The sequence below is a fragment of the Alligator mississippiensis genome, chromosome 1, assembly GCF_030867095.1.
Source record: "Alligator mississippiensis isolate rAllMis1 chromosome 1, rAllMis1, whole genome shotgun sequence".
In the NCBI taxonomy this organism is placed as follows: domain Eukaryota; kingdom Metazoa; phylum Chordata; order Crocodylia; family Alligatoridae; genus Alligator; species Alligator mississippiensis.
The window spans coordinates 94,130,625-94,158,133 of record NC_081824.1 but is presented as its reverse complement, the minus strand read 5'-3'; the positions used below and the strand labels follow the sequence as shown (position 1 = coordinate 94,158,133).

The 27,509-nt window shown below is 38.3% G+C and overlaps 1 protein-coding gene across 1 annotated transcript in view; it reads right to left on the bottom strand.

Moving 5' to 3' along the window:
• The window catches only part of AFG1L (AFG1 like ATPase), a 112,347-nt gene that overhangs the window by 43,473 nt on the left and 41,365 nt on the right, over positions 1-27,509 (bottom strand). Inside the window, exons 8-10 of the mRNA XM_006258518.4 lie at positions 7,324-7,406; positions 954-1,024; positions 597-697 (exon numbers count right to left, since the gene is read on the bottom strand). Coding sequence (XP_006258580.3) covers positions 597-697; positions 954-1,024; positions 7,324-7,406 — 255 coding nt within the window. The remainder of the gene's footprint in view (positions 1-596; positions 698-953; positions 1,025-7,323; positions 7,407-27,509) is intronic.

The window sequence follows — 27,509 nt, the reverse complement described above, 5'->3', positions numbered from 1 at the left end:
GCTTCTGGACATGAATCTTCAAACTTTAGGTCATGTGTAAAACAATGTGATGCATTCCATTTAACTTATGACCACTTCTTATAAGTAGCATGGAGTGAGGAGCCGTTTACCATCTTTGCTTAGATGCAGCACAAGACTGAATAGCAGAACTAGTGTTAGTCATGACTGAGCTGTGCAATGACCCTAGCTGGAAGACAGTTGGCACACATTTGTTCGGTGCTTGGCAATAACATCAGCCCCTTGAATGAGCATCAAGTTCTCCCAAAATCTTAACATCATGATAACTCTATTGACATATGGATATATTTTAATATTCAACCAATAAAACAAAACTATTATATCAGCCACATAATTCTACTTGGATTCTTAATTAGATCCTAGATTGCCTTTAAGTGTGAGCTACTGTGTTATAATCCAAAAGGAAACATTTTCTGCTCTTTTCCAGGGCTATTTTTCCCTTTTGAATTTAAATCTTTTCCCTGAGTTTTTAGAAGCTTCAAAGTTTGAGTTACTTGTAGTTGGGGAAATATCAAGTTAAAAAAAAAAACTGTGAAAAGACTGAGTGTTAACTGATCTAGATTTGACTGGGTACTCACTCTGTCACACAGCTCTTCAAATGTGAAGTCTGCAATGGTTCCACATGCTTTATTCAGCCTCAGCTCTCTGCCTTGCACTTTTAGAATCCTTGGTCTAGTTACTATGGGAACATGAACAAAGACTCAATCTTGTCTGGATAATTACTATAAAATTCATCTCTTACAGATAGGAAATGCATAGCTTGATGAATAATAGCACATGATTCAACACATAAATTAGACAAAATGCTGATACAATGACTGCCACTTGAGTGTGGCATCAACCCATATACAGCAATGGAACTTATTAATTGGTCAGTGGAGATTGGGCATTGTGTTCTAAATGTATTCTCTTTCAAGAGAAATTAACTTACGTACAATCATTTTGTTTCTGAGCCAGCTCATCAAACAACTTATCCATGACAGCCTCCACATCAGCTTCACTTGTGCTACAGTGAAAAGAATAATAGAATATGAAATTAATAACACTTGAAGCCAACATCAAACAGCTGCCTGAGCCTGCTTAGCTTTTTGCCCACAAAAAAAAGAACAGGATGTTAAGCTCTAAATACAAACATTAGATTTAGAATACACTTAAAAGTAGAGAATATTAACTCTCAGGTAGATGATTCTGCCTTATTTGCATACACTGAAAGACTTCTGTGTTTTGAGCTGTTTCCAGTAATGAGGCAATACAGACATTGCAAATCCATTAACACTATGTGTACACAATGAGAAAAAAAGGCTTCTGGCTCTATCTGGCATGCAAAATAAGAGCAAATAGACAAGGCAAGGCAGTCAAGCATCTAAAGAAATATCCTTTGAAACCTCTGAGAGGGGACATAGCAAAATTAAATATTGAAGCTGTATTAAAAAAAAATCAAGTCAACTGATTATGCAGATCAAAAATTTATCAAAATTAAATCAACAGATCTGAGATGGCAACTGCTATATATATCAATACCTTTATGAGAGTTCTTTGATGATTGTTTGGAAAAGATCATCTATAAAAAGCAGTTTCACACAAAATGCTTTTGTTAGAAACCAAATAAACTTTCTACTCATATGTGACCACTGTAAGAGTTTTGCAATTTGTCTGATTACAGAATTTAAAAAAAAATTCTAGTTAGAAGTCACCATTTAAAGGCCCCAAGTTCACAATTATGATCATTTTTGTGGCCTTTTCCCCCTCACATTATTTATAAAGATGAAGGGTAAATAATATGCTCATCAGAATTTAGAAACTGACAATAGTAATTAAAAGCTATTACATACCTTCAAATTAAAATTTAGGTATAAAGTGCTTCCAACATGACACACACTGGCCGTGTCTACACAAGATGCTTTACTGCACAGTAGACTAATCTATTGTATACTAAAGCATCACAGTTTACATGTGCAGGCATTAACTGTGCTGTAAATTAATTTACTGCACAGTAAAGCCAAATAGCATTAATTGCATGTGTAGACATACACACTAAATATAGTTCTGATGTGAAAGGTACATTTTGTAAAGGCATAGATATGCTGATGTTTCACTGATAATAAAGGCCTTCTCTAATTGAGAAATTATAATCAGTAATGTAATATGATTATTTTCTTAAGCACATTAACTACACATCATTGGAATCAATTTGCAAGTACATTTGAGCTTAAGTTTAAAAATACAAAAAAAAAAATTTGTAAACTTACAAGAGAAAAGCCTCAAGTATTTCTGAGAAAAAAGATTACATATACCATGAAGTCATAAAGGAGAATCAGGAGTGACAACTTCCTCAAGCACCCTTTCAAAGAGTAACACTTAAAAGTGCTGCTGAATGGAAGCTATTTTAGAGTAAATTTCTGAACATTTTATTTAAAAGTAGAATCTGTTTATAATAATATTTCAGTGGTGCATTACTACAAGGAAATGAGAATAGAAACGAACTAGCTCAAACCAGGAAAAAGATAAGCATAAGTGAAACATCTATGCTACTGTTCAATGGTAACAATGAGTATGAAGTGCATGAAAACTGCTTTTGGATATATATTTGTGCAGAGTTCCTGAGAATATTTCTTCTGAAAATGGAGCCGTTGGAGTGAAACCAAGGAAGTTTGCCTTGGACAGGACTCTTGTAACACAGATGACAAGCTAACCGTTTGAAGATGAATGGAAAATAGTTTAACAAATATTTATTTGCATATTTAAAATCAGAACAAACTCTATAAATTCTGGGGGAAGATAACGATTATGTTTTTAAAAATAATTCCAAGTCAGTGGCAGCCAACCTTTTTAACATGCATGCTACAAATTAAGCCCTGCACTTCCCCGAATGCCACTCTGATTAGCTACTTTCCCCTATCCAATCTGTTGCTCTGCCTGTTTCTCCCTCCCTGATCAGCTGCTCTGTTTTCTGCTCCCTGACCCCTCCTCTATCTGCCATGTGTGACAAAGAGATGGTCACTTGTGGCATGCATGCTGGAGGTTAAACGCTCCTTTTCTAAGTGATCATTGTAGTGTCATTCCCAGTATGTTTGCATCTATTGGGTAGTCTTAAAACACAGCTAAAGTAGTCATTTTTGAAGTTATCTACAGTCCTGCACTCAGGATAAACAGGGATAAGGTGTGTTTAACACTGATTAAACACAGCTTAAGCTGGTCACAGTTAACCCTACTGGAACCAATGGAAATGAAACAAAAGTCATGTTCTAGTCAATGGCACATACAATATTAATAAAGCATCTACAGAAGGCCATTAAAGAGGTCTGCAAGTTTTAATCGCACTTTCTGTTAAAATGTTTTGCTCATACAAACCTTTTATGAGGTCACATTTTTTCTAAATGCAGACATAAAAAGGAACTGTACAAATAAAAGTTTTGCACGATGTATTATAGAATGGTAAAATGGATCCTTCTTTCCACCATCCCCTGAAAAATTTCCTCAGTTCCAAACTTCTATGGTACTAAAAAACCCAGACACTTTCCGCAAATAATCTTATGGAGAATTTTAACCTGCGTAATTAAAAAAATCCAAAACTTCTAGTACTCGGTAGGGTCATCATGCTACTGCAAGCAATATGTTGCTTTTGTTTTACATAGGCAACCCTATTTCAGATGAAGCTTGGAAGACTACCGCCCTAACTTCCACCTTGAACCTGGGGATGTTTCCAATTTTCAGGGACACACTTACTCAATTTTTTTTATCAAAATGAATACTGCTATGTAAGCAGGGGTGTAAGAACTGGTTAATTCTGGAGAGGGAAGTAAGCAACAAAGCTATATGGTATAACTGCAAATGTTTTGCAGGCCTGACGGAAGAGTTAACACTGGCTTTGCAAGGCCAGAGGTCCTCATACACAATTTTAAAAATGATATGGTTCCCACACAGGTGGTCGGTAAGGAAAATGAAATCTCTACCTATCTCCATTGACATATAAAGGATTTCCTTTGTTTTTGTTTGCTTTCTATTGCTTTACCTCAAGGACTCATGAAGCAACTGATCTACTCCTAGTCTCAGATAAGTGAATGGAACTACTATATTTATTTGAATACAAGATGATCCTGATTATAAGATGACCTGCCAATGATTATATTTTATATAGAGAGAAAAATTATAAATTTGTTATAATTTTCAGGTACAGAATTACTGGAGGTTTGTCTTGAATTTGTCCCTCTCCTATTGCTACAGCAAGGAAAATACGCGCGGGGGGGGGGGGGGGGGGGGAAGGTGTTCAGGTATTCCCCTTGTCCTATGCCTCCCCTCAACTTGTTCCTCCTGCAGCCCCTTCCCCCCTTGCTTACTGTCAGATGCTGCTCTCCTTGAGCACATGGAAATGAGAAGCAAATTTGAAAACAATGACCTTGAAATTATACATAGCTATAGTAATTTGCATACAGTATCCATACACTTAGTTCATCCAGAATTGATGCATGTCACCTTTTTTTGAAACTGCTGCAAGTTTTATCACTATTCCATAAACACACTTTTAAGCAACACTTAAAAATTAGCACTTACCTTTTGTACATCACTTGGTATTAGTCCAAAGCCAAAAGGCTTGCAATTTACCATATAGTTCATTGGGATGGGCCCCAGCAAAGTCAACAATGTTTCAAAATATGGTGATTCCAGAGCTCAGCACAGCTCAGTATGTGTGTGTACTCCAGACACTGCCCCCAAGGATCTATGTGCTAATTAGGTCCACTTATGACTGGAACCAGGTATTCTTGTCATGACTCCTGGGATGCTCCAAACATTTATACGCAGATGAGGTGCAAGGCAACCTGGTCTAGTTCCACCTCATAGAGGGTGGGACCACACTAATCATATGAGAAATAGAGCGACAGGGCAAACCGTTTGGGGCCCCATTTGGTGATGTTTGTCATGCATGTAAGGCTGGTGAAGAAATAAGAAATAGGAATAATTGGAAGTGGGAAAGAAAGGCACAGTTCAGCTGTGGGAGTGTAGAAGTCAAAACATATGTTGTGCCTCACCATGACTTGGGGGAGGAAAAAAAGGCCAGCACTGAGGACTACGTGCAATGGGCACTGCCATGTATCTTATTCAGATAGGCTGCACTAATCTATCCTTGTGGTAGGCTCCCATTCATGATGAACACTACGACAAGTGAAAGAAATGGGCAAACAGGTGGGGGAGTTGGGGAGGGGACTGAGGTAGTCCTCTGCATAATTGTGATGGGTTCAAGGTGACAGTGATGGGTGCGTGAGTGAGCGGGCACGTGAGAACACGGGTACACAGCGCAGTCTTGGTAATGGGACTAAGAATGATGTAACTGTAAACGTGTGATTTGGACTGTCAAGTGAACCATAGTGGTCACAAGACAGGTTGCTAAATGCACAGTTATATATCTATCTATTTATACATATAGAAATAAATATTTTTGTAAAAACTAACAACAAAAACCCTACAAACCTGTGGTAGGTTCCCATCAGCATGTTTGATCAATATGGGCCACGTGTTTCATAGTCATGCTCAGTTTTGGCTGCATTTAATCAGCTCCATAGTTGGTTTCCATTACTGAGCTGCTGCTTTTAGCAGCAGTTTAATGACAGCTGTGTATTTAATGAGGTTTCCTTGTATACAAATGTTAGATGAGGGCTTTTGAGGAAAAAACCTTGTTTTATATTTGAGTAAATATGGTATCTTCAGTCCTTGTTGTTTATTCTGTAACAGGGCACTCACCATACATCCTAACATGTATATGCATCCTAGCACATAAACTGTTTTTTTTGAGGAGCCTGTAATTGCAGATGACATGCCTAGTCCTAAACATGTACAGGGAACCACGTTTAAGGTTTCCTGCCTCTGAGGAGTAGAAGGTGGTGTGCAGACACTGTACTTATCAGAAGGAAAGCCTAAAAGTTGGATAGGTGGCAGGAAGCACAGCTTCAGCTTGTGAGGGGTCTAGGAGGATCTCAAGTCAGAAGCCAGGATAAGACAAGGTAGGATGGCAATGAATAGTCCGAATTGGTATTTCTAAGGAAACGCAGAAAGCCAAGAAGACCTGCCCAGTAGAGCTGGCCACTTATTTACAGATTCTATCCCACAGAGGGTAACCGTGCTAGATCTATATTCAGAGCATGTGAATAAGAAACTGGCATTTGAACCCTAGTCTCTCACATGACAGAACGCAGACCTATTCATGATTACCCAAATATTAACGTGTAAGGTCCTAAACAGTGCCCAAGTCTTTGTGGGATCAGGGCCTAGATGTGTACCATTTTAATCTAATAATTTTAATACTGCAGGAAAACATGCCAATACCAGACACTTAGAAAAAAAGGAAAAACTCTCTAGCATCTAAATTTTGTTCCACTGTAATTTTTTTTATAAAGTACATATTTAAAGAATAATTTCACTGCTGTAATTGTATTAATTAGCTTTTTCCAGATCAACATACAACTGTAATTCTAATAATAACTTAATTTTAAGATGTCTGTCTCCCAAACTGGGAACCCCAAAATGCTCAAAAACTTTTGTCACTGGAAACATACTTTGGTGCTAAATTGAAATTATACTTCAGGCAAAGAGGTATTACAACAACACCTTTTGTTTAAAACATATTTGCCTGTGCTGCTCTTGTTGTCACTGATCTAATGATAGCTTACCCTAGCAGCAATTTGGAAAAGACAAACATCTGTGATACAAAAGGGTTCCAACATTCTAACTAAAAAAGTTGTTGTTTCTATCAGATACATCCAAAGTTGTAGTTATGTCTCTATTATGTATTACTTATTTTATATTTGAAGATAAAATAAGTGCTAAAGTAAATTCATCATAGTAAATACTAACAGATAATATGTCATAATAAGACTTTTTTTTAAAATCCACAAATAGGAACACCAAACATTAAATGAATCCTTGTCAGAGAATTTCTATAAATACTTAATTACTTTAATACAATAAGGATGTTCTTCTATTACAAGTGAATTGTGCAATCTCTTTACAAGAGGATATTCATTACTTTGAAAGCATCTGTCACTTCAGTTCTCCAAACACCACACCTCCCCCAAAAAAATCTAATTAGTTTTAATTCAGTCACACATTATAAATGATGCTAGTGGGGATATTGAAAATTTAACTAATGAAGTTAATATCATGGCATTATGCAAGGCATTGTGCTGTACAAACTGGACCAGAAGGCCAAAAAAAATTGCTAATTGTATTATGTATTTTTAATCTCTTATTGACTAAGAAATTAACAGCTATTAAGAAGAAAAAAGGGCAATACCTCACAATAAATCAACTTACAGGTAGTAAAGCTTCCCTGCTCCAGGAAGCACCCGTTTCCGGTAGTCTATTCCGGAATCAAGTTGGACTGTGTTGCAATATTTCTAAAGAACAAAAAGAAGAAGAGATTGATTACTTTCTGCAAAGTGTTATTGTGATTGTACTTCTAATTCTTTGCATTAAGGGGAAGGCACTTATGCTGATGGCCTAACAGCAATCCAGCAGCTAAGTAGCTCCAAGTTAAGATCATGATGTCTATTTTGCATTCACTTTAAGAAAAATTGAACAGATTGGAGATCATTCACAAATTAATAAGAAAAATAACTGAAAACTGATATAAAAGTTTGCTCAAAAAGAGAACATCTCTTTTCCAGGCATCAAACAGAAGTGTCTGATGGGGCAAAAAATGTTCTGACAGAATGTATAAAACAGAAAATGAAAACAGTGAAAGTTTGTAGATAGAACATAGTCTATCATGCTCCAGCAATACAAAAAGTCCCCTAAAACTACTACTGTACTACTACTCTGTCAGCAAAAGAATCTTAATCTTTTTTGTGCAAGCAAGATGCTAATTCTTTGATCAAAGCAGAAATATAATCCTTTAAAATGATCAACTAATCTGAGTTTTGCTAAAAACAAAACCAAACCACAGAACAAAGATAAAGACATCCTCTTTATTTGCTGTTTTATTTCTTTACATCTGTCTTACCTTAATAAGGAACGTACAATTTTATTCTTAAATAAACATTTACCATCTTTAAGTTTCCACATTTCAGCCATAACATCCCTCTGATTAGTCACCAAACCTAGTGTCACAACGAATCTAGCAAAAAGCATAGAAGCAACAGTACTAGAGTAAATCCCGATCCCACTGAAGTTGACAGTGAAACTCCAAGTAACCAAAACAAGGTCAGGATGTCATCTTTCATTCTAAACCATGTGTGTGGTGGTGGCAGCAGCAGCGGTGACAAGTGCTCAAGATCCTTTTAGATGCTGAATAACCAGAAACCACAATGCTATGAACATGAAGAGAGGCCTTCAGAGAAAGATAGGGAACCTTTTAAGGTCCAATAAATAATCGTGAATCAATAAAATAATTTAAGCAATAAAGTAGATCAATCTATCTGTAAATCACTACCATTAAGACAATCAAGGATTCCAAGAATCCACATGCTACCTAACTTCATGGATTTTTCCAGATCTCCACCATCCTGCACATTAATAGATTATTAACAGTTTCAATAGGGTTCCATACTTCGTATTTCAGATTTTTTTCAAAGCTTCTCTAGAACTGTTCAATTAGCTTTGTTTGGTCAGAATTATATTATTCTTGTAAATATAATTCACAAGTATAAAGTCTAATTTATAAATTATCAGATTGAAGAAAAAAATATTAATTTTTTTTTAGAAGAACTACTTTCACTATTAACAATACCTCTCTCTGCTGAGTGTGCTACTTCCTTGGGACTTTATTAATAAAAAAGTTCATATAGGGGACCATGATAAGAGACTATATATCATATTATAATTTTTCCTTGATCAGTGTTGAAGATTCTGCAGATGTACATTTATCCATTGCATTTTTCAATGTAAAATTTAGAAAGTAAAAAGATGGTAAGAATATCAACATTGAAAGTACAAAATTCTAGAAAACACAATACTTAAACATGTCCAGGAACAGAAAAGCCCTGCTATAAAATCAGTGTTGGGCTGAGCCAACATAGACCTGTAGGTCACAAGAATAAAAAATGGAATGACATATAGTAATTGGAAAAATATGCTGCATATTATCAGGCTGCATCATTAACAAGAACATGAAGGATGTTTAAATTTCCCTCCACTTTTATCCATACCACCTGCTAGGCAAGACAAGGTAGTAGAGTCCCAACTCCCATGAGTCATTACTAATCATCTCATTATCTTAGATAATCCAAGAAGTAGATAAACCATTGTAGTATTTCCTTCAAAGTCAAGACAAACATACTGGCAAAAGGTATCAGTGCTAGAAGGTCATGTAGATATTGCTCTGGATTCTTGATAACACTCTGATTGGCACCCTTTTTTTTCTTTTGTAAACAGCACGGGTATCTGAAAACACATGGGAATTCTGCTGGGGATTCTGGGAGTCTGGCCTCTCATTTCCTGCAATCTCTTCCAGCTTCTAGACAGCTTTGCAAAATCTCCCACTGCTCCAGGGAACTGGGCTAGAAGCTGCCTTGCTGCAACAAAACTGAAGTAGGGCCAAGAAGCAGAAGTGCACCTGAAACACTGTGGTTAACATGATCACTCCACACTGTGGTAATTTAGTGGTGTTGTCTCGCTGGTCTGACTACCAATGATTCTGTTTCTGCAAAGTAACTGTTCTGTAGACATACCCCTCAGAGTGCTGGAAAGGAGCAGGGTCTGACTCCGTAGAACAACAAAGCTGGCAGAAGTACACATTAGCCTGTGACTATTATAATCCACTGCTTTTCTGTTGGCGAATTTACCTTTTTATAAATACTGCGAGCTGAGCTGATCCACAAGCAAGGAAACGTATGAAGTTTAAAACTGTGGATGTAAATAACAATCTGAAACACCTCTGTGGCAGGTTCATACGGGGGTTTTTTTGCCTGTTTTTGTCCATTTGCTCATGGTTTATGGTGGTAATTACAGGATGATTGATACAAGTTCACAGTCTGTCCTTAGACAAAAACATACAAACCAAATGAAATATCAAACTATGGTAAGATTTAATGAGACTGATATCCAGGGAGTAGGTTTTAGGAACCTAAAGCATGTATCTTGTGGGACCCCATCATCTTTGCTCTGTTCATGTGCTGGATTCCACCACCATTAGATCACACTTCAGGGACCTGAATGACAGTTTGATATACAGCGTGCTTCTGCAGCATTGCATTATACCAGGCATGTGATACAGGCACAGCTGTAGGGGCCAGCTGGTGGCAGAGACATGTCTACCTCTTTTTAGAAGTCAATATATTTTTCTCTCACCAGAATGGCTAAAGCTCACACTTGATTTTCTGTCAAAGCAACAATAGTTATCTTTGTTGTCCTGTTTGAATCTCCCATGTTTTGGGTTTCATCTTCTTTCACTACAAATCAGAATTTTCATTCACAGTCTCATTTCATATTTTTTTATATCTTTAGCAGAAGATTATTAATTACTGTATATCAATACTTAGTGAATTAGATGTCAATACCGGTCTCCTTGTGCCATGGCTTGCCAGTCTAACGCTCTACTCTGCATCATATATCAATGGTTGGCAATAAGCCACAGGGTTCCAACTAAGAGAGGGAAGCTATGAAAAGGATGTCCTTATCTTTCTGTCTGGTCCTAGGAAAGATTCCCCTGAAACACAAAATCCCTGTTAAAATCTGACTGTGAGCTACTTTGGGAAGGAATCATCTTTTACTTACATGCATAAGCAGCAGCTAGCACAATAAAGCCTAGGTTAAGGACAGGGGCCTTTGGTGCCACCATGGAAAAAACATGCAATACAAATAAAGGCTCTGGACAATAGTATAGAAACTGATGTAGCAAAGCAGTACATGCGAGTTCTGTTGTGAGCAGTGTTATTTACACAAAACTTAGCATCTGTGCAAAACAGCAGCGAACAAACAGGACATTTAATAATGGGTGGCAGCAGGAAGGCTGTTTGTACCATTACACCAGTGCTTTCCACCCCGACTAGCACATTTACTCAAATCCAAGATCAGCATTCCTCCCCCCACCCCCAAGTCAGCATTATGGGGAGCCTCATTTTAGATTCAACTATCAGTCCCCATCAGGCAGCAGCTGAGCTCTGGCTTTGGGCTGAAGCTGGAGCTGAGCCACTGCCTGTCCCAAGCCAGAATGGCTTGTTTGGTGGGAGGGGGGAAATACAGCCAGGGAAAGCATAGGGTGCAGCACTTTCAGCCTTCTTCCCCACTCCTTGCTCCCCATGCCTGTACTTTCTCCAATTCCTTCTTTCAGAAGTGGCAAGAAAACCACACACCGCAAAAGTCCATTGGTTCAGATACACAAGAAGCCAAAAAAGGTTTTTCATGCTAGTGTAGACAAGCCCCTGACTGAATTATTTTTTAAAAAAATCTTAGGATGCAAAAATTGCATGCACAAATACAGACTGGGAAATGAGTAGCTAGGCCACAGTACGGTAGAGAAGGACCATAAGCTAAACGTGAGCCAACAGCATGCTCTTGTTGCAAAAAGGCCAGCAGCATACTGGGTTGTATTAACAGTAGTGTCACTTGCAAATCAAGGGCAGTGATTCTTCCCCTCTACTCAGCACTGATAAGACCTCATCTGAAGTACTATGTCCAGTTTGGGGCCCCATACTTCAAGGAGGATGTGAACAGAATGGAAAGAATCCAGTACAGAGTAACAAAGAGTGATTAGGGTCTTGGGAGGCATGACTTGTGAGGAAAGGCTAAAAGAACTAGGGTTATTTAGTCTGAGGAAGAGAAGACTGAGGGGGGATTTGATAACAGTCTTCAAACACCTGAAGGGCAACTATAGAGCGGATGAAGATGGGCTTTTCTTCTATGGCCCTACAGAACAGGACTAGGAGGAATGGCCTCCAACTGCAGCAGAGGAAATTTAGATTGGAAATTAGGAGGAATTTTCTGACTATGTGGGTGGTCAAGCATTGGAACAAGCTACCCAGAGAAATTGTGGAATCTCCATCCTTGGGAATGTTCAAGAGCAGGTTAAACAGATACTTGACCGAGGTGATTTAATCAGGGATGATCCTGCCTTGAACAGGGAGCTGGATTACATGACCTCATGGAGGTCTTTTCCAGCATTACTCTCCTATGATCCTATCATCATGTTTTGTTTTCATATTTTCAAACTGGATAACAGTTTCTTTCCCAATCTCACAGGAGTGTTGTGAAGACAAAGTTAGCATTTGCAAAGAACTTGACAAGGAAATGCTGTACATACTAGAAATAAAACTACACTAAAATGTTATCAATTCAGAAGTTAGGGCTTTTACATTTTTTAAAATTTAAAGAAGGAGAAAATTACTGAAGGGCTATACCTACGTAGTTTCAAAAAGAAAAAAAGACCACGCACATTGTTCAAAAGTACAAAAATGAAATCATGGAGTGGGTGGATTGGCAATAAATCTCTATACTTTGGTTTCCAGTAAGACTTTAAATTCATGCATTTAGGACTGGAATAAAACTTATTAAAATTTCCACATATGTTCTTAAAAACTTGGTCACAGACTTCCCTACCTTTTATCCTTCATCTTTTGTTAGCATTAAAAAGACTAATAGGAATTATACAAGTTTTAATTTCTCTCTCTTTGGGTAACTAACTTCCCCATCATTGGACTGATTAAACCCTACAGATGTGATTGCATTCTCACATTCACTAATCACCACCAAGAAATCCTAATCAGCAGCAAAAGAACTTTAACTGGAGTCCTTAGATTGTTAGTACTTAATTGACAAAGCCACAATCCAAACCACTGGTTTACATTTTTTAAATGGAGTTTTAAACTTCAGAGTTCATTTGCTTGTGATAGACTTCTCCTACTTTTATTCCTAAATAAATACATGTGGGGTCAAGGCTGCAGTTAGCCTAATCTGTCCTTGTGCAACTACTAATGGTTTTCAACAAATTTTCTGTACCATGGGGATATTTCAGAGCTGACTTCTTACCCTATTCAATTCAAATGCATAAAATTAATCAGCCATGCAATTTATTTTGAACTGGTTTATGTATTTACGTATACAAAGGGCAAATACAATTACAATCTGAAAATGTAATTAGTAAGTTAAAAATAGAGAGTTATCATGCACTCATTAACATAGAAGTGGGAGAATAGCTTCTGACTCCAAAAGGAAAAAAGGTGAAGCCTTAAAGGCACAACTTGACACAAACTGTGCTAAAGACGAGGCCATGACACTTCAACCATATAAGGGGTGGATTCAAATCACACTTTCAATAGCTCTAAAGCTACTGTCAAGAGTTATTAAATATACAACAGCTGTCTGAATAGAACATCCTCTAAGCACTATTGGTTACTGCATTTGTGTTTTATGTTTTTAAAATTTGTGATATCAAGGGCCCCTCTACATGTGCAGGTAAAGGTACGATGGGATCTAATGCGCAATCCGTACAATTGTGCCCCCTACCATGCAACACAAATTATTCCTTGGGCATCCCACATACCCCCAGGACTGGGAGACTGCAGCTGCCGCAATCCTCCAGCCCCAGCAGTTTCACCCACCATCTGGGTCCTGGCAAACAGTAACTGCAGCTGTGGGACTCTGTGTCCATTTGCTGCTGGGACCCAGAGTTGGCAGCTGTTGAGACTGAGGGTCCCCTCAGCTGTGGGATGCCCATCCAGGCTGGGCATGGTGCACCCCTGTAGCTTGGAGCCCTGACAGCTGATGGGGCTCCCAGCTGCAAATTAAAGCTCAATAGTGGACAGCTATAATGTTAGTACATATTTTATAGCTGGTTGGAGCCTTTTATGGCATGATGGGTACTTTGCACATGTAGCTGGTTTCAAGGTAATTCCACAATTAACAAGTTAACTGCACAATCCCTGTAGCCTGTAGAGGGTGCCTCATATACTGTACAACAGCTTGTTAAGTAGAGGAGCAAAGTTTTTTTGAAAAGTAAGAAGTTCAGATGAACTTCAGACCCTTCCTTCTCTTACAGGCACAAGGTCCACCAGCAAAATCCCAGGTCTTAATTTTCTTTGGGAGCTGGTTCTTCCTCTGTACTGAATATTGGGAGCAAGCTAAACAGTTAGAACATTCCTACTGTTGACTTGAAAAGAAGGCTGAGTGAATAAGGACTCTTTCATTTTGGTGGCTACACCTAAAGAAAAAAAAAATCTCATTTTGAGTCAAACTAAAATTATGTTATTTGAGCCAACATTAAATATATTGTCCCTGTATCATTGATTTCTCTTGGTTTTCTCCTACCCAGCCAATAGAAAGAAGGGACCTCAACATTCATGAGCTGTTACTCTTTCAGCACTGTACCTCCTCCCTTCTGGTTGACCAACATCCCTTCTTGTGAATGCTCAGGGGTACATCTTTGTGATGTTCTGTAGGAAACAGAAGACATGCACACACAAACACACCCATTTCCTCCCCCAGCCCAGCACACAACAGGCATAGGGGAAGTTGCTGTGATGCTGGGCCGTCAGCCTGCTGCCTGACCCCTGTGCATAGCACTGCTGAGCTCAGCACTGCTGAGCTCAGCGCCTACTTTCCTTTGTTCCACAGCGGTCACTGCCCACTATACCCCCCCCCCAACGAAATCTCCAGGTGCTATAGCAGCATCTTCCCCCTGCATCCAGCTGGGGGGGGGGGGGGGGGGGGGGGGGGCCTTACACCCTACACACTCACACCCTGCCCACCCAAGCACTGGTCACCTGCTGCCCGCCTGGGAGCGGGCTCCGAGCTCTGTGCTCCCACCAGCCCCAGCTCCATGCTATCGGTGGCTGCAGTAGCGGCAGCAGCAGCTCAGCCCTGAAGCTGTGCATGCTGGCTGGGCTGGACCCTTCCGCACACGAGGGTGGGAGCAAGGAGCACAGCCTGGGTGAGGTACAATTAATTGGTGGGTTCCTGCAAGCTGAATGAAGTTGCCTGGCAGGCCAGATCCAGCCCATGGGCCACATTTTGCCCACTCCTGGATTATTTACATGTAGATTTCATATTAGCTACCCTATTATCAAAACATAAAGAATATATCACAGAATATATATGTTCAAAAAAGTTTCAGATCAACTCGCCCCATACTATAATATGAAGCTTAATATACAGCAGATTTTGTAATTGCTGTCCCTTTCTCATAGTGTCATAGAATCGGGCTCCCCCTGAACCAGCATTAATGTGCAATAGGCTCTGATCCAGGAACCCATAGTCGCGCCTCCTGCCATACATGTGCGGCATGACAGGAAGTATTATTGTTGGGATTCCACATCAGATCCCCCTGTACCATTACTTTAAAATCTGTCTGAGAAAATAGTCTCTCAAGCTACAAAATTCCACTTAATAAAGTGTTAAAATTTTATAATATATTAGTCTTTTATGTGTGTATCAAAAATGCATAAGATGCAAAAACATTTTCCAAGAACAAGAGAAACCTGAAGAAATAAGTTCATTAATATTTCTACAAAGCAGAGGTAGTGGTTTTCAACTATTTTTCATTCGCAGACACCTAAACATTTTTGAATAAAGGTGCAGACCCCTTTGAATTTTAAGTGTGTGTATTCACATACTTTTGATTGATCATAGTCATCTTTTGTGGACCCCTCAGGCATAGTCTGAGGACCCCTGGATGTCTGTGGACCACGGGTTGAAAGCCACTGTTACAAAGGGTTTCTAATCTCCGTTCATAAAAAAAAAAGAGAAATAAGGAATTATAGATTCTGAGAGAGAACTTCTAAACTCATTTTAACATATACCCACAATATTTTAAAACGAGTCTGAACATTCTTAAAAAGTGATGTAGGTTGCATCTCTCATCAAGGAATGTTGTTCACAAAGACAAGCTGTGTGGACTTGTATATTCCCCCAGGACACAACATAAATTCTAAAAACTAAATTTTAAAACATTAACTCTATAATAATGCATATGCAAGCCAGAAATTATTAAATTGGAGACTTGCTTATGTAGAACATAAGCAAATATTTAGCAGACAGGTGATGTTAAAAAACACCAATGTTAGAACAGCTGTTCTTACTTTGGTTTTCAAATGTGTAATCACTATTATATTTTAAATTAACTAAAAATGATTGATGGACATCTGAATCACACATTTTAATACAAAAATGTATATGTTGCACTGTATGTTCTTTATGAATTTTTGAAAGCTAGTGTTCTTATATTATGCAGTACTAAGCTGTTTGAACACTGAAATGCATCAAATATGAATACAGTATCTTTTAGTGCTGGGAAAACCTTATCCCCAATTACCACAGCAATCCAATCAACTTCCTGAAAGAGGTACTTAAAACCATTTAATAAAGCTCAGAATAGAAATCCAGAGTTGGAGCATACATGCAGAAGAGCAAACTATGTCCCTGATCTTATGCTGAGCTTAAGTATTTCTAGTTATGCACAAGCTCAACTTTGAGCTTCACTGTTATTACTCACATAAAATTAAACACATGGGTATATGCTTACATTATGAAGGCCTAAGGTTTAATAATCACATTCTGAATGACTGCAATATGGCCTAAATTGTGACAGTACCTTAATAATGAAGAATCATAGAAAATGGAAATTAGAAAAGTATTTTATACCAAGTTTACTCTTGAAAACTTCACTCTTGAAAAACAGTTAGAGATTCAGTCTAAATTTTCAATCAATTGATATTAAGCCAGCTTGTGGTTTCATTTTATTTTTGCCCATAGGCTACTGTTCCTCTATGATAAGGTTTTATAGATAGTGTACTTTTTTACAGCACTATTTAAGAACAAGTTACATACAATCAACTTGTTTCTTCAAAATCGACATTGCAGAAACTCGTTGGTGAATATATTTGATGCCTCAAATTTATATCTAAAAGAAGAATGATTAAGTAGCTTATTCTCCCCCCAGCACAAGCAATTGCACTTACACATGCACCAGTAGTAAGTTTTAGAAACATGCATGAACACCCACTATTCATAATCAAAGCAAGACTAAGCCTGAGAAGTGCAACTCTGACTGAACTTTCTGAATAAAATATCAACGGCTACCGACTTAGATTTCATTTTCCCTTTTCAATCCTACTCTCAATATCTAACTCCTTCACACAAGGTGACATCCAAACAAGCATACAGCAATAAATGACACTATTGATTCAGACTCCCTTGTCTATGATTATTGATACGCTCTCCTTCCATCAAATTATGAAATAACCAGAAGTTCCATTCTCCTTTCCCAGTCTGAAGGAAAAGAAAAAAAACCATTCTCTCGTCATGGAATCAATAAAACCATTAGTGTGCCTGTACACGTACAGGTAATTACAGCACGTCAGAGCAGACTCAATTAGTCAAGTCTGCTGGAGCATACTATTTAGCACACTCCAATGAGCTTCCGTGACTCATGTATTGGTGTCCCCATGCTTCAAAATGGCTGCAGGGGTGCTTTAACTAAAGCTCTTTCAACAAGCCACTTTAATTAAAGCCCCCCCAATCCGGAGCACATGTAAAAACGCCCTAAAAGTCTACCACCAGCACTAGAATAAATACAGTTAAAATTCTTGGGCAAAAGTCTGAAATTTAGCTGGTGTATTCAGTCTTTACTCAAATCTAGTTTAGATTAAAAGCAGTGCCCTTACTCTTAGGTTTTAAATTTCTGTCTGGGGAATATCAAGAGAAGGCTAATAGATGCTTTTCAGTTTGAATATCATTAAAATGGAAACTATTCACAACTACAATAAAACAAGAATTAAGTAGGCATATATTTAATGAACAACTTGTTTTTCTGGGCCACCAAACTCATGATTTGGATTTTTTAATACTAGTCTATTTACAATGGTTAGCCTTAAAATCTTCAGTTTATGACAACCATAGTCTTTATTCAGGATTTATAGTTAAGAAGGCCAACGTCCAAACTGCTGAAGACAGTACAGAACATAAGTTAACTCCACCTTTTATCTTGTTGGGATATACATAAGTAGTATGCTGGTTGCTCGTGGCTCGCTCTCTACTTGGTCCACCTTCTGAAGAAATAGAGCCAGACTGAGGTGCACAGCAAGCATGGGATGTAGGACCCTAAGAAGGGAGAGGGCTGCATGCTTTGTTTAGGTTTAAAAATGGGCACAACTATTAAATGTGCATCTCACCTAACACTATAGTATGCAGACTCACAAGAATCTAAATTTGCTACAGCAAAAACAAGAAAGAGAAATGATCAGGTATTTTGTGGCAAAAGAAAAAATTGGTCAAAGTATTGTTCAACATGCACTCGGTTTTTGTCTTCATGTTCAGATGTTGTTGAAACAGTAGACTTAAAAGAAAATGTCAATGAATCCTCACAAGCACTATACATGACCTCTGGGGTAATTAGCAATCATTCAAAAGCAACAAGACTAAAACGTTCTATTCTTTATTACTGTCAACTCTTATCTTGATCAGCATTTTAATAAAGATGGTTCGTTTCTAAGACAGTTTCATGAATCAGTCATAATTACATTCTGACATGCAGTGAATAGTAAAGCAAAACTAAATATCACTTCATCAACCTTTCTAACCTTTATGCAAGTATTAGCTGTAAATAATTTTTACACAACCCTACAACAGAAAATCTGCATATTTCTTAGCTTTGTACATACTCTACCCTAAGTGAATTTCCTGTGACCTATACCTGAAAAAAACAATCAGGCATAATTATTTAGTCCTGTGAAATATTCAGGTGTTGCCTTTCATAGCTCAAATCAACTTCATGTACAAAAGGCTACTTGTTCTGTACAACTCATAATGCTTCAAAAGAGTTAACTGAAATGTTACTTTCTCTAGAGGCTTTTCCCCCCTTTCTTCCAATAACTATGAAATAATAAAACACTGCAGATTACTGCAGGAGATTTAGAAGTCCTATGCGTGTCACAATTTTAAAAACACATTAGAGAAAATAAACTTTGTGGATGATTTTCAACATGTCATCTCGTTACATTTTGCACTTTATATTAAACCAAAATGCACCTACTGTTCCTGGAAGTTATGCAAGTTATGTACGTGTATTTTTAAATAATGCTTTAATAATGGTTGGAACATCTAAGCAAATAAACAGTAGATTTTAATGTCTCCAGAAGCACTTTTAGCCTTAACCTGGGTTTAACAGAGGAATCATTCAGAAGCAGAATCCAGTTAATGCAAATTACAGATTTCTATCACCTGGAGGTGTTGTCCTAAAATTTCAACAATTAAAAAACAAATCACACTTTTCTAGCTTCTGCATAAAGCCATAGGATTCATTTTAAAACTGTGATACAATTTATTTTACATTTCACCTATGAATAAGGTATACCTAAAAGTAGGATGTAAACTACATAGTTCTAGTTTAAGCAGTGGGTAATGACTGTAACAAAAATATTCTAAAGTTGAATAAACAGTTAAATGCATACTAAAGTTAAATACAAGGCACAATATTTTGGATAGTTAATCAAAATTAAAAGATTTTTGTTTTTTCATTTTTGGGGAAGTATGGTAAAGGTGGGGGGAAGAAAGCTAATGAATATGCTGGTTGTAGTAGGAGCTACACTCAGTCTAAGATCTCTCACTTTACCTCACTCATTGAAGGAGATATGCATCAAAGATACATTTTTGACATTGCTTTGAAAATAAAAAAAAATGTCAAGATGCATACAACTCATAAGCCTAGTATTTTAACTGTTAGTGGCTTTAATGGTTTTCAAATAAGCAATATTTACTGCTAAACAGAACACAACTGGAAGCATTTCACAATGGATCTAAAGTGTAATACTTAACAATGGGTCAAATTCATCCGTGGTGTAATTACTTTAATGCAGTTTCACTCCGGATGAGGCTGACCTGCTGTTTCTTTTCTTTTTGTTTTTCTTCTTTAAAATTCGATATGTATGGCTTTTCCCAGTATTAGCCTTTGCTCCTGCAAGAGCTGCCAGCAGGGGTAAAAAAAAAAAAAAGTGTTGATTTAAGAAACTAGATTTCCCAGAATAAAAAAAAAAAATGTGATTAAGAGCTAAACAAAAGCTAAAGATGGCTTACGCTTAGCTCTGATGAGGTCCACTACCTCATTACCAACAACTGAAAACTTCTGATGCATTTTGTTTCAAGAGAATCCAAAAGTCCTTGCTGTAAAGCAGGCTGGGGGGTGCAGAGTCCATTCACTCTTTCTGTATCACAACCATTATGTAAGAAGTATAAAACACTGCCTTTATGCTGCCAAACCACAATGACTCTTCTTACATCAAAGCATTTTCACCACTAGGGTTTTTTCTTCTAAATTTATTCAAGCCAAGGGCAGGGAGACAACAATTCATACACGCTAATTACACCTAATTATCTATTCCTTTTTTTTCTACCAACTTCGGCCAGTGTTATTTGCTATCTGGGTTTCTCACAACCTCCCCTTGCCCTGTCCATCCAGCTCAACAGTAAAGTCTTTGAAGAAAACAGTTGTGGCTTTTTAGAATTTTCACAATATAAGGTTCAACCCAAATTAAATTATTCTATTATGAGTTTTGACACGTTTATGTGTTAAATATGAAGGCCTCTTGGTTAATTTGGCAAATTCCTTACATCTCTTCATGGTCAGAATTGCTGGTAACACCCTCTCTTGTAGGAGCTTCTCCTCATGCTTTCTTTTCATGATCTAAATGAAATGTTTATTGGATTAAAGTTCTTCTCTGCAGACCTCCACGGTGGCCTGTGACAAAGAGCTTAAAAGCTTTATTAATTGGCTTGGGCTTTTTTTGGGAGAGGGAGGACCTTATTTCACATTACATCACAAGCAAAGAAAACTGCCACGTGTAATTAAACTAATTTAGCCTGTTACACTAAGAACTGACTACTACATATCTATATAATATACTTTGATTAAAATGGAGGAATCAAATTCATTCACTGAAACACAACTGAGGAAAATCATACTGATTTAGGGAAAGAAAGTCAAGGAACACAAGACTCAGCTACAGTAGCAATTATTTTACCCTTTGGTGACATAGCCTACACTGGAACAAGCTGCCTGAGGCCGAGGCTGATATTGGGAGAAAAAAAGCTTTTAACACTATGCTGTTAATAGTATGCATAGAGGCCATGAGCATATCATAAAAATAAAAGTCAAAAGCTCTTGAATTACACAGTTAAAGATAATGTTCATATTTACAAGCAAGAATTATATATTACACACTCTATATTTACTTTTATTGAAAGTATTTAGAACAGAAATGTAAACCTCTAATCAGGCACACAGTTCTGTACATGCACTGTTTTACTTGTTAACATGTTCTGAAAATTAGTGTGTGGCAAACAAAAACTGTCCTTAACATCAGCATAGTTTAAGTAAAATGATCCATAATAGCAGTTAGCCAAAAAATTATTTTCTTTTTAATTACTAGACACACTTCACAAAAATAAAACAAATACTGCCACAGCTTGCGGAGAGAGAGAAAGAGAGAGAGAGCGTGAGCACAAGCAAGCGAGTGAGCCTTCTGCTCAAGAGTTTGCCTGGTTACATACTAAGAAGGGAAACAAAAGGCCTAACATCTTCAGTAATGAAAAAGTCAATTGATAGTCGAAACCATCACAATATCAAAGGATTAATCCCAGCAATTCTGACTCAGGTGACAGTTCAACAGAGGTCAGAGTGGCTGACACTGACCTCAAAAGCAGGTTTTAACTATTCAACACACTGAAAGCTGCTGAGCTATCACAGAATTAGAATGGAACAAACTGACAAATCAATTTCATCAATAAAATGACTTTTTTAGAAATTGGCAGATCAACCAATCAACAAATCTGTTTATTTCTAACACAGGTGGTTGGACAAAAGCTGAACACACAAAGAAATGTTATATCTACTGAGTGCTTTTATACTAAATAAGACTAAAAATTCACTTAAGAACAGTTCTAAAGTTGTAAAAACCCAAACAGCATCCTTGATATCCCCATATTTCCAACCCGCCCATCAAAAAAAAATTACAGTGAGCTGATAGGTATTTTAGAATTCCTTGAATGGTTTTAGAGGAAAGATGCATGTTTAAAATATAATTATTCTATATGATTTCTACGAATAAAATAGAAAATGAGACTATATAACCACTAACTAACACTCGGAAAATGACAGTAACCTGCCTTCAACAGCAGCATGTAAGCAATTTATTATTTTGCATTAAGAGTTATGTTAAACACAATAATTTTAAAACCTGAAATGATTGTTTTGGACTGAGAGAAAACTGAAGGCAAAGCTACAACAGTGTGATATCACACGTCCCACATTTTCCCTTCAGTTCAGAAGAAAGCCCTAACCAAAACAGAGCATATTTGTGAACTGTACCAGTCAATAATATACTAATGCTATTAAGATCTTTTATTTTTAGTATTAGAACACACTGTAGTTTCTGTTCTATTTTATGCAATAAACTAAAACAAGGTAGTATTTTCCACACCAACTGATGGTTCATACAACATTAAATGGTCTGAAGAGCCCTACTTGATGGTCCAAAGAATTAAATGTTGAAGCAAACACAGAGGGATTAAGATATTGGAGAGTGCAGTGGGCCATGAGATCTCTGTTACTAAGTGAATGAAAAAGTTGGTGAACAACTGCTAAAGAAAGTATTAAAGAATTCTTTCGTCCCTTTTCCTATTCAAACAAGAACTTGCTTCAGGTCTTGTCATCACATTTTTTAAAGATGCATTGGTTGCAACTTTACATATAAATTATCTCTTAAAATGTCTACAAAAAATTCAGACTTAAATTTCATTTACTTAGACTTCCTAAAAATGTGTGGAGTATTTGAACTCTTTGGCTAGATCCAGATGTGCAGGCATGCACAGTTTGTGGCACCACAAACTGAATGCATTTGCTACCAGGATTTCCCAGCAGCAAAAAAAAAAGCAGAGCAAAGCACACCAAACTGGCATGGAAGCAAGGGAGCAGGCAGCTCTGGGCTGCCTGCTCCCCTGTTTCTGCACATTCTTCAGTCTGCACACTCCATGCTGGGGCACCCTGCCTGGGGCACTCCACTCCACGCTGGGGCACCATGCACCGCACAGTGGCTGGCCCAGGGTGCCTCAAGATGGGGAGCAGACAACCTTGGGCTGGCTGCTTGTCTCAGTGTGCCTCAGCATGGTGCCCCCCGCACTGAGGCACGTGGAGCCCCCACACTGACGCACACTGAGTCCCAGCCAGTTGTGGCACAGCTGGTTGAGCCACAGTGTGCCTTGAGACAAGGGAGCAGCCAGCCCGGCTGGCTGGGGTGCACGGTGCCTCAGTGCAGGACTCTGCAGTGAGCAGAGATGGGTAGCCCTCGGTTGCCTGCTTCCCCGTCTCCACATGCTGCTTCTCAGCCAGCCCCACCTGCAGCACATGGATCAGTGGGACAATGTGTCCCACTGCAAAGCACATGTGCAGGGGTGTACACTACAGCACAAATGTGCTGCTAGTATTTGTGATGTTGCAAATACACACCTTTGATCATGTGGACACAGCCTCTGAGAGCAAAGCTAAGGTGACAGCAAGAAGCGAGTATGCTTTGCCTGCTGAGAAACATTTGCCAATAAGAAAAAAAAGACTTCCATCTATGTTTACAATAAAGGCCCCTAAACTAGAGGTGTTACATTAACTGTTCATACCAGGAAAAAAAAATTATATCAACGTGCAATTGTTGATTGATATCAACATAACATATTATATCTGTGAGTCACTACTTCTAAAATGGTTTGAACTGAAGCAGATGTCTGATTGGTTGTACATTACAAGTCTATATGAATATTTGCCTACATTCTTTTCTTTAACATACCTACCAGAGGGGCAAGATGAGGAAATACATTAATACCGGGTAATTCCCATGCTTCATTTTCATCTAATTTCAAAACAATGCAAGAACCTATTATGACTGCCATGAAACTAAATACATCAGCTTAAGTATTACTGACATCTATCTGGGTATTCCTCATGCTCTCACCTCTAACATACATTGGGCAAGAAACATAATTAATACCAATACATTATACTCAGCTCTCCTTCTGAGTTTGTATCATTAAAAAAATAGGCTGGTTTGGCCTTTCTGCAGCTACTTTTGTATTTGCACAAAGACTTCTGTTTTATGATCAACTCTAAAAGCATCAAGATCTGATTTTAACTTGTTTTCCACTACAGGAAAACAAGCCCACTAGTAAAAAACAAATCCCTTTATAATCCACCCTGAAAAGTTTCAGCCACAGCTAGTGTGTTTTCTTGCTCACCCTACATAAACTGATTCAGGTCTGTGTGTGCATTACAAAAAGTAATTTAAAATATGAACACTTCATTAATACAACCTAAAAGACAAAAGGGAAAAGTGCAGATGAACATGGTAAAATGTAGATCTGAAAAGCAAAGTCGAGTTCTCTTGGCCACCCATAGGTGAGGGAGATTACTTATCATATCATTGCTGCTATCAGGGTATTTGGGATCAGCATTGACTATACTGCTATTCCTGCTCTCTTCATAAATGTAGTAGACTTTCCCTTCACTGATCAGCATTCCCAAAGACCTCAGATAGTAGGGGTGCACCGACATAGATTTTTTTGGCTGATACTGATAGCCAATTTTTAAGGAGGCATATCAGCTGATACTGATCCAATTTCCACTATGCAGCCGTGCAGCTTGAAGAGCTCCATCCAGCTGGTAAGTCTGGTGTGGTGGAAGGGGCGGGAAGGAGTGTGTGGAGGAGGGCAGATCAAGGCCCCTGCCGTGAGGGACAGAATGGGGCTGGGGCAGGCAGGGCGGGGAGGGATCCGGGACAGAGCTGCAAGCAGCTTGTCCAGGGAGCAGGGGGGCAAGGGTGTGCCCCCTGGATCTGAATGGCATGGGACAAGCTGCAGCTGTGGGCTGGGGCCAGGGAGGGCGTGGGATGGAGGCGCTGCTCATTGCAGGGGAGCGGGAAGGGGATGGCAGTTCCCGCCACTGCGTGCAGCTTGTCTGACAGCTCCCACAGCTTGTCCAGAAAGGTATTGGGGGGGGGGGGGGGTGCTCCCAGATCTACCCAGCTGGAAAAAGCCCAGCCCCAGCACACCCTGCCTCACGCAGATCGGGGGCACGTGCCCCGCAGACGAGTGGTGGGAGCACTGGTGGAAGCTGCCAGACAAGCACCAGACGAGCCATGCGCAGCAGCAGGAGCCGTCCCTCTCCTCTCTTCCCTTCCCTCTCCACATTCCATGGCCTGTTCTGGCCCTTGCCCCAGCTGGGCAGCCCCTGCCCCAACCCTACCCCCTCCCTCATCTCAGAGGCTTTGGTCTGCCTCCCCACACACCCTTCCCCTTCTTCCACACCAGACTTATCAGCTGCATGCAGCTCTCCATGCTGCCGGCTCTGCTCCTTGCTGCATACGTGCTGCACTGTGGCTGCGCGCACGCACGGGCGTTTATCTGACAAATTATTGGCCCCATTGGGATGATTTCTGATACAGAAAATTTTCTTTATATTGGTGCCGATCCAATATCAGACCAAAGTATCAGTGCACCTCTTTCAGATAGGGAATTCAAGTCTCTTCCATTGAGCTGCCCTAGGCTCAAGGTGTTAAAACCTTATGGTTATGTTTCAAGATAATTATTGCCACCTCATGATGGCAAACAAGCCCAACACTTGAATCTTAGCAGACTATAAAGGGCTGGAGGAGGTGTGTACAGTCTAGAAAAAGGGGTTAATACAACAGAAAATGTCCTGAAGACAAATCATACATTCTCAGCTGAGTGCATTTTTCTTATGACATTTCTGAAATACAAAAAAAGTCAAGGAACCTGGTGAAGATTAGTAACAGGGGTCTTGCAGGCTCTGAAGATAAAATAGGGGCTGAGACCATTACAGATATCCACATTTCCATATGGTTACTTTTTCATAAAAAACTTCAGAGAAAAAAAAGACAATATTTTGGATTTTGTTTTTTGCACTTTCTGAAACTTTACACACAAATAAGGTGAACACCAAAGAGATAATTAAAAGATTCCATAATATCTTTAGTGTGAAAAAGTACGAAGCTAAAATGATAGTTTGCATACATACTTACTTGCCTTTGGGAAGACAAAAATCAGCAGAATAAATAACTAGAGAAACCAAACAGTTAAATTTTACAACTTCGAACTGTGTTGCTCTATTTAAGATAACCTTTGAAGGTGGTTTTCTGTGCAACTTGTCATTACCATTCATGATGTTATTAAGGTCAAAGTAGCAGTTCCAGATAAGTCTCATATGATCTACATTTAAGGCTTCACATTAGGAAAAAACAGCATTATTTATAAGTAACCTTTGTTAAACTGACGTTAAAGATGGATTTAATTACACTGGTATGTAAGACTAGAAAACATGTAGATCAGAGAAAACAAAAATTACCCTCCAAACTAATTTAAAAAGAAGCAATTGCAGTATCTTTCTGCATTCTACATGCAAGGCTATGCATATGTATCTTTATTTGGTTTAAAAGACATGAAGCCCACATTTAATTATTTTTCTCCTGGCAAAAAGGAAAAGCTAAGCTTGGATTCTTTAACCCAGCTATTAAAACAAAGAAAAGAATAAACTGCTTAGAAAGAATGAAACAGAGGAAGACACAGACAGATAAATGGCAAGATAAACAAGAGTTTCCAGTAATGAAGACTGAGCACAGAGTGGCATTTCAGGAAAATAACACACTTGAAATTGTCCTCTATCTTGTAGGACAAGAAAATGTGCTTTAGAATAAACTGCTAAGAACAGAATTATGTATGAGAATCTAAACTTTTATACTCTTATTTTTTATAAAGAGTTTACAGAAATTTAACATAAACCAAATGCAACAGTTGCCTGCCTGCATCTGTACATAGCATGCAACAGTAGTTTCAACAATACAGGATTTCCACATTCACCTCAATGAGATATTAAACTGAAATGTCAACATTAAATGGGATCTTCAAAGGGGCTTATGCAATTATTCTCACTAAACTTCAGTTGTACAATTCTTTGCATGTCAGTGAAAGTACTACCAGTATTAACTGTTACACTGCTTATCTTTTTAGAAAGAACATCAAACTAATATATTTATACCACAATCCCAAACTGTTTCTGCTGATCCATAGATACTAAAACCTCCAATTTCCCTTTCCCTTGTTGATCTCAGTTACTTATATAGCTCATATCAGATAAGTGGCTAGTTAGCCTAATAAAAGATATCACATCTACCCAAAGAATCTTGCCTCACAATCTTTCAAGTATTTATGAAGCAAGGAAGTATTGTTACCCGTTTCACAAATAGGAAACTGAGGCGGAGAAGCTAGTATGACTTAAAAAAGATCACACAGAAAATCTATTGCAAAGCAGAGATCTGAACCCACAATACCAGAGTTGCAAGCTGATGCCATGGAACCAAGATTAATGCCAGATGCTACTGTACCAATTATATTACTGATATTTAGCTCAATACCCTACTTTTTAATTTAAATGAAGCCATTTCAGAATTTCCAGTTTATTGTACCACAGTGCAAAGACTATAGGGAGCTTGCTTCAAAACATATGTCCACTTGCTATT